Source organism: Trifolium pratense, linkage group LG3 (assembly GCF_020283565.1).
Source record: "Trifolium pratense cultivar HEN17-A07 linkage group LG3, ARS_RC_1.1, whole genome shotgun sequence".
NCBI classification, from domain to species: domain Eukaryota; kingdom Viridiplantae; phylum Streptophyta; class Magnoliopsida; order Fabales; family Fabaceae; genus Trifolium; species Trifolium pratense.
The window spans coordinates 41,974,812-41,983,681 of record NC_060061.1 but is presented as its reverse complement, the minus strand read 5'-3'; the positions used below and the strand labels follow the sequence as shown (position 1 = coordinate 41,983,681).

Sequence of the window (8,870 nt, the reverse complement as noted above, 5' to 3'; positions counted from 1 at the left end):
GAGCAAAATCAGAGGGTAAGCCTTCAAGAATGACATCGATGTGATGCGACGGAGGAAGCGGATCGCCGATGGAGGCGAGAGCATCAACTGTCTTCCGGATCTGGAGAAGATACTCCTTGACGGAACGATCGGCTAAGGTATGAGTGCGAAGTTCAACACGAAGATGACGTGCTTTTGCACGGATCTGCTTCTGAAAGTAAGTGAATAACCGATCCCATAGTTCATGTGAAAAGGAGCATCCAATCATGCGAGTGAGGATTTCACTCGATAAAGTGGATTGAAGCCAAGAGAGAAGCATACCGTCGCGAGAACGCCATGAAAGATAGGCCGGATTTGTGACACCGATGGCGCGATCGGAATCGGTAAGAAACTGCGGTGGAACGCGAGGACACACCACAAACTCAGTGAGGTTGTGCGCGTTGATATACGGCTCGATCTGTTGCCGCCACAAAGGAAAATTGTCTTCGGTGAGTTTCTCGGAGATCTTGAGAGAAAACTGTAGTTTCTGCGAATCAGAAGAGAAAACAGAGGTGCCGGCAACGCCGGAAGCGGAGGAGTGCGGTGGTGTAGTTGGTGCCGCCATGGATCGAACTACACTACTGATACCATATTGAAAGAAGATGAAAGAGAAACTGAATATTGAATTTTCATTTTCTTGTATTGAACTGAATTAGTTACAGGCAGTTACAAGTTCCTCATTTATAGTAGATGGAACTATGACCTGCTATAGCAGGTTCTATCCTAATTGTGACTGCCAGCTGTCCATTAATTGCCAGCTGTCATAACTGCCTAATTACACATAGAGTAAGCTTTGACTCAGCTAATTACACATAGAGTAAACTTTAACTAAGCTATATTTATAATCTGTTGATGTATCTCTAATACACCTTTACGTCTAATAACAATATCGCAACTCGCAAGAACGAAGAGGCAACATTTGTATCCACCAACACCAACATTGCAAAAGAAACCCAACTTACAAATAAAATAAACTACCAAATAAAATAAACTTCTAACATCACCCCTCAAGCTAAAGCTTACTAAGCTTTAAGCTTGTTACAAATTAGCCCTGATAACAAATCAACCCAATTAAGATCACGATCAACTAAGAGGGGAGAACCAAACCAAATTAATCCAACATCCAATCCAATGCAGTCCAAGCTAACCAAAAACCAAATCAATCGAACAAATTCAAACTAAACCAATCATAAGAATCAATAGGGAGAAGTGCAATCAATCAAAAGAAGTGCAATAGGGAGAAGTGCAATGCAATCAGAAGAGAAGTGCAATAGGGGGAGAAGTGCAATGCAATCAGAAGAAGTGCAATAGGGAGAAGTGCAATGCAATCAGAAGAGAAGTGCAATAGAGAGAGAAGTGCAATGCAATCAGAAGAAATGCAATAGAGGGAGAAGTGCAATGCAATCAGAAGTGCAATAGGGAGAAGTGCAATGCAATCAGAAGAAGTGCAATAGGGGGAGAAGTGCAATGCAATAAGAAGAAGTGCAATAGGGGAGAAGTGCAATACAATCAGAAGTGCAATAGGGAGAAGTGCAATGCAATAAGAAGAAGTGTAATAGGGGAAGAAATGCAATGCAATCAGAAGAATAATCAAACCACTAAGAAACAACAACAATCCAACGATGATCCGGTCAGGATAACAAAATTTGAGATAATTGGAATAGAAACCAACATCACCGTATAGTGCAGGTGGCCTTTAAATTCCACCGAAAGATTTCCAATGCTACATGCAATCTTTATTTCTATAATTCAAAACCAATGCAAACGCAGTTGTCCCCATAATTAAAATCAGCAGCAAGACCACTAAAAAACCAATATTTCCAATTTCACTATAGCACACAAAGAGGACACACGATCCACCATAAAAAGCTATCACCTTGAAACACAAATTGCCACAACATACTTATGCTGATGCTTGCAAAAATCAAAGAAACTGCAACACTATTTTCCAGCCGATTCTTTCAAAACAGCACGAGAAAGATCCAACAAAATAATTCAAAATACCCAACACTAGCAATCAAACACACAATATTCCCAAATTTTTGGGAACTCGGCAGCGGAATAATGACATACGATCTAAGGAGGATCGAAACAAGCTCTGATACCATGTTAGAATTAGAGATACACAAATAGGAAAAGAGAAAGAGACGGCTAGGGTTTCAATAGAATACCAATAGCTTGACATTACAAAAAGGTTACTAGAGAATATATAATAAAACCTAATGGACTCTAAACTAACAGGCCCAATAACATAAACTATTATTTTATTATCTAACAGTTCTAAACCATTTAAATTAACAATATAGTAAAGTAGTTTAGATTTACTAATTATTTATGTGGGTTTAAGATATCAATAGACTATCAGTTTCGGCTTCTCTAAAGTGAGTAATTCACTTTAGAGCGTAAAGTAAATAATATCAACCGTTAGTTAATAAATCAAAGGTAAATATTATAGACACATTATAACAAATTATGGAGTTGTTACAATCACAATTCTTAATTTCCTCAATTTACACTTTACTCGCTTTAAATGATCCAAATCCTAAATTATCATCCCTTAACATAGAGCAATAGATTAAATGGGGAGCCTCAAATATAGGTGTTTTTTTTTATGCATTGATCTCTATATACTTCCTAATGTGGGTTTGACTTTGATTGACTTGGTCCATTTTAGGATGAATTGGGCCACAAAATATGTCTCAAATGAAACAATGACTATGTGTGTGTATGAAATTTTGCCACTTTGAGTACAAGGGATAGTACAATCTATCTATTTCAGGTTAATTATATGAAAAATTCTCTTTAAACCCCTTAATGTATTCTAAGGCCTCTCAAAATTTTAAAGTATGTTGAGGGACCTAATTAGAGTATATTGAGGGACCTAAAAATGATTTTTCATGTTATATTAATAACATAAGAAAACAAAGGTAAGAAATAACATGAGTGTGAAGGTTAAATGAAGAACAAATTTATGTACCCATAAATTTAGGAGAAGCACTTTTTTGCCTTCCATGTGACTTTTTACTTTGATGTTCTTTATTGGAGGATGAATCCAAATTTAAAATTTCATGTTGGACATTTAGATCCTCAAAAACATTTACAGCATGACAACCGATATCTTCAGCCTGAAAGATTAATGTTGAATTAAAAGTTATAATGCATTTACATAATTTTTAGCTTAAGTAAAAAAAAAAATTAACAATAATTATATAAGAATTAATTAATGAAGCTTTTTATTTTATATAATCATACCACTTTGTGATGTCTTGAAGTTTCAGGATAAGCATTCATAGCATTGAAGCATAGTAGAAGTACATCACGCTGCAGATCATTGAAATTAGATAAATGAAATAATATATCATTTAAAAAATTATGATACACTAAACTAACAAAAAAAAAATTAGAGGTGGGGAAAGGTAGACATTAAAAAGGGAATAAAATTATGATACACTAAACTAACATCCACAATATTTTTTTTTATTTTTATAAATTAACAGCATCTAAATATCAAGGTCGAGGTAGACATCCACAATATTCATATAACTCATGATATTTTATATACCTTGAATTGTTGGAGACTTGTATACATGTCTTCATGTACTTTAGCTCTCATAGTTCCAAAATCCATTGGCTCCTTTACAATTATATTGTAATTTTCAACCTTTTCGAACATGAATGAAATATCACTAACAAAACTTTATTAATTTTATTATTATTATTATTATTATTATTATTATTATTATTATTATTATATATAAATAGTTAATTAGATAATATTTAACAAACCGTATCAGGATTAACTGGCTCTCCAAACAGATCATCTTGGTCTTTCCTGCATATTTAAGATGATATCTAGTTATTTAGATACTTCCTTTAGAACAAATTATATGGTTAAAATATATATATATATATATATATATATATATATATATATATATATATACTTCATAACATTTAATTTATGCAATCTCGATAAAAATTAAGTCTATTGTCTTTGTCTAAACTATCCTCAATGTCTACTAATTTGGATCATTGGTTATTGAGAGGCATTCTGGAGATATATTATCGTTAAATAGGAGATAAATCATTAAGATATATTTATGTTTCATTCCCAAAAACATGAGTTAATCTTGCTTATATTTTCCTTTATAAATTTTCAGTAACAATTTTGTGTAGAAATGTATACCTATCAACCTTTATTTTTGACTTTAACAAAATGATATTTGAACATTAAAATGGCACATTAAATACATGTCCCTCTATTTTTTGTGTGGGATATTTTTGAAATTTGTGTATGTATGATAAAAAAAAAAAAACAAGTGGTAGACATAGATATACCCTTTCCTAAAGATGTTGTTCAAATAACACAAATGCAAAAATTACCATAAGTTTATATGATTTTCACCTTTGTAAGAAATCAATAACATTTTCCAAGACATGCTTGTCCGGCATATTATTCTGAGGGGATGCTGCAAGTGAAAACAATATTTGTTATTATAAATATCAAATGTGTTAGATAAGAGTTGTGTAATGGAACTACAAAAAAAATACCATTCATTGAAGTACTTTCATTAGTATGTGCATATTTTCCTTCTTGCATTGCCTTCAAAATGGAAGAGAAATTTATTAAGAAATAAAACAAATACAAAACATTGCACTTGTATAAAATATTCAGTAATTAACACAAATGTAACACTTCAAATAAGAGGAACTCAATGGAATAAAATAATGTGAAAATAGAACACCTTAAATAAAGAGATCAATTGGCTTTTGTTGCATCTCTTCTTGGTTGAATTTTTATTTCTTTCTGATATTAATGTTAACTTCCTCTCTTTTTCTTGTTGCTTCTTCTCATTAGAAGCAACAATTCTACTACTCCTTCTTCTATCTATGAATTCCTCTTCATCTTTAAATCTGACTCCTTTTCTTTCTGTCCCTATATGTACATACATATATCCATATTTGAAACAACAAAAACAAAATTAAAATGAGAAGCGAGAATAAGAGGTTTTCCAACCATATATGTAAACTGAACCATATAAATTAGAAAATATAAAGGGTTCAAGAAGATGAACATGTCATACTCCCACCAAAATAAAGAAAAAAAATATTACTCTTCTTGAATTTGGATCGTCTTCTGTCGCTAAAAATCCACATGCACACAATCAATATGTCGTGATGACCATTAGATCAAGATCGAACGGTGTATATTTCAAGTTTGAAATTTCAATTAAAAAAAATTGTATTATTTGATCTTGATTCAACAATCATTGATGTTGTGATGGTATGAATGCGGAATTTCAATCACTGCTAAGAATCTAAATTCCTCTTTCAAAAAAGTGAAGTTTTTGTCACCCAATTTCAAAAACATTGATTTGAGTACTTCCACTTCACTTTTTTGTTGGGTCATGCTAACCAGTGCCCCCGAGGCACTGGTTAAGGAAACCAAAAAAGAAATATTCTAAATTGAAAATAACACTTTTTACACTTTCGAGGAGTTGATTACACAAACTCTAATGTCATATTACTATACTTGCTTCCTTAAACAGTGCCCTGAGCATTTTCCTTTTTTTTTTTTAAATATTTCACCCTCATTCCATTTTGGGATATCATTTTTGCTGATGTGGTTTATTCATTAATGAAGTTGGTTACACCTATTTTTTGGTGTAATTCCTAAATGTGGGAATTGGTCACAACCAAGTATTTTAATCAACTATATTGGCTTTGTGATATTTTCACAACCCTATCATCAATGGCTTAAACAATCAAACCTTTGGGTGTCATGTTAAGATTATATCTGTACGTATGTACAAACCACATCAACAAAAATGACCTCAAACTTAATTGAGGTCGAAGTTTTAGAAGAAAAACACAAATGAAATTAAGAGATGACAAAATCAGTTATTAAAAAGAGGAGGACTAAAACTTCATTTTTGATAGATTAACCAACCATTTATTTAAAAATATTATTAACGGAAATATATTTCGATTAAATAGTCATCAATAGATAACAGGGGAGAAAAATCGATGAGAAAATTGTAAGTTTGGCAATAGGACATGGTGGGTTTTGCCTCACTTACCCTCTCCCCTAACTCCCCATAGAAAATTCGCAATGACTCAATCTTCGTTGATGTTGTACTTTTGGGTCTTTATCCTCAACTCTGACCCCACCCGTTATATATATAATTTTTTTTATTGACAGGAAATAATATTTATATTATATATAGTCAAATATTTAGTAAAATAAGTAAGTGTACTTATATAAAAAATACTAATGGGCGCATGTTTAGAGTAACGATATCAACATGTTATCCTCGCCCCACCCAGCTTTGAATATTGGAAAAAACCCTAATTTTAACCCGAACTTGATTGAAGCGAGATTTCCCCATCAACGTCAGAGAGGATTCGGGCAGGTACCTACCTGTGCGGGTTATGATGTCATTCCTAGAAAGCTGGAGTTTGAAATGGACGAAATTAAATTTAATGTCATGACAATGACAAGCAACAAGCAATCGCAGATCTAGATCATTTGATGAAGATAAGCTGGGTAATTCTAAGTTATATTTTTAATAGATCTAATAAAATAAAAATACGAGTCGTTCGATCTTCATCCAACTACTAAATATTTTTAACTGTGTGACCCTATGATGCTATTTCAAGGACGAAATCCAAGTATGAAGTATTGATGATGGATGACAAAATGAAAAGAGTATTAATATAATTACCAAGAACCAATAAAATTATGATCTAACATTTATGGTGAGGGGATGAAGTATGAAGAGATTCTTAATTTACTATTGGAAAAACACAAATTAAATTATGCATACTCTTTAAACTATAATTGGTGATACAAAATAAATAAATGGATATTTAGTAATTAAACAAAATTATGTAACCACAAAGAAAACATATGACTGAAAAATTGATCAAGTGATGTCGAATACATACCCATGGTGATAGATTCAGCAACAACCTGCAAGGTAAAAGGTTGTACAAAAAATTATCAATTGTAATTCATAAGCAACAAACCAATTTGAAGTCATAAAAAAAATTTGAAAGACAAAAATTTACCAAATACTATCCACTAGTCAAAGAGAGTGTGACGAAGAAACCACTTTTTTATTTTGAAAAGCTCAAACTTTATGTTGAATGAAAAACTTTGTTGAAGTTAATATATACACCCTTCTTCGTAAAATATAAGTACAAACTTGTCAACAAAAATTGATGTATTTGATGTGAAATTTAGACCAAATACATTAACTTTTTATTATATGTAATCTTAATTATTATTAAAAAAAGGATTTCTTTCCCTCTTGGCAGGTTTAGTAACGTATGTTTGACAGCAGGTCAGTGACTAAAATTATAAAATATAATTTCAATAGAACAAAAAATTCCACAATTAAGTTACACACATATATGTGTGTGTACTATCACTATGCAATGTACCAAATGCCAATGTCTAAGCATAAATTTTTGGGTTAAATAAGTTTTTTATTTCTAAAATTTTTTGAAATTTTATTTTTCATCCCTATAAAATAAAGTAATATTTTTCCGTTCCTACAAAAATTGTATGCACGTAGTTTTAGTATATTTTTAAAATTTTTGAAAAATATACTAAATTTTTTAAATTTATCCGATTATCCTTAATTTTTTTTAATTCTTGACAAAACACTATAATCTCAACTTAGAAACTAAATTTTGAGTTCTTTTTTAGAATAGCTTTGTAATATTCTAAACATGTTTGCAAAATAATCATTCAAAAATACACATTAGTTTTACAGCACCCTTTAAATATTGTAGTTCTGGTGATCGAATTGTGATTTTCCCTACCAAATTCAGCATCGATCACCGCTGAACCAATTAATTGATCTTATTAAATTTATATGGAGCCTACAAGATTTATACTAGAATTACTACATGATTTACCGAAACTCGTTTGAATCTTAAACAATTAAATAACATATGTTAAGAATAAAAGTTGCAAACACTCCTCTATTTTAGAAGTTATTCATTTTTCTATTAAAAAAAATGATTCTTTTTAAAATTATTTATCAATGAAGACTATCATAAATAAAATTAATTAAGAATAAAAGTTCGTTCAACATTGCTAACATTTTTGTAACTTTAAATTAAATGACTTGTGGTACAATTTTGTCTTTTTTATGTTAAATTATTCACCAAGAATTGAAATTTACTTCTTTTTTTGTCAGGTATTCGAATAACTTGAAATTTCACCTTTAAGGTGAATAAGTGGGGTGTCCACGATTAGAACCTCGGCACCTGCATATATTAAATGCAATATCACTTATCAACTGAGCTAAACTAATGAGAACTGAAACTGAAGAACTAAACTAAGCTTACAAATTAATATGGCGTCAAATTTTTTAGATGAAAACATAATTTTATAATTTTATGTGATATAGAGGCGGGAATGAGCTTTGACTTCATCTTATCTGCTCGACTGTCAACAACAAAATACTAAGAAACTTCTTGATATCCCTAAGTAATCAACATCAACCACGTCCTTACGTGACAAATTTTTGGTTCCAATGTGAGCTGTCAAACCCGTGAAAAGGAAGACATGATCGACAAGAAAACTAGTTCAAATATAGAGGCATTTTTCTATGAGCACAATCAATATTATTTTAATTCTTTCTCTTTAATTTTTTGCTTCTTTATGTGAGTGTGTCTAACACTAATTATTTATACTTGTTCCTAGAGAAGTATTAAATATATCATGAACATGGCAACCAACTCCTACCAAAAGTTTTCTTTACTCCAATTTTTTTTTCAAAGTGTCAAATAACCGATTATCCCAAAAGCTTAAGCTGTTAGGATAGAACCACATAAAT

At 31.2% G+C, this 8,870-nt stretch overlaps 1 protein-coding gene across 1 annotated transcript; it reads right to left on the bottom strand.

Moving 5' to 3' along the window:
* Nucleotides 1-2,987: 2,987 nt before the first annotated feature.
* Nucleotides 2,988-3,646, bottom strand: LOC123915132 (bromodomain-containing protein 9-like). The gene is made up of 3 exons (XM_045966281.1): nt 3,581-3,646; nt 3,271-3,339; nt 2,988-3,143 (listed from the first exon to the last, which is right to left on the bottom strand). Exons 1-3 carry the CDS (start codon nt 3,644-3,646, stop codon nt 2,988-2,990), a joined length of 291 nt encoding a protein of 96 aa, XP_045822237.1.
* Between the last annotated feature and the right edge of the window lie 5,224 nt (nt 3,647-8,870).

Excerpts from the sequence above, each read along its gene's own strand:
- LOC123915132 (XM_045966281.1), bottom strand. The coding sequence starts at position 3,646 with ATGGATTTTGGAACTATGAGAGCTAAAGTACATGAAGACATGTATACA. Across the intron at positions 3,340-3,580 it reads CAAGTCTCCAACAATTCAAG|CGTGATGTACTTCTACTATG; the intron begins GTATATAAAATA and ends AATGATCTGCAG. Across the intron at positions 3,144-3,270 it reads CTTCAAGACATCACAAAGTG|GCTGAAGATATCGGTTGTCA; the intron begins GTATGATTATAT and ends TTAATCTTTCAG.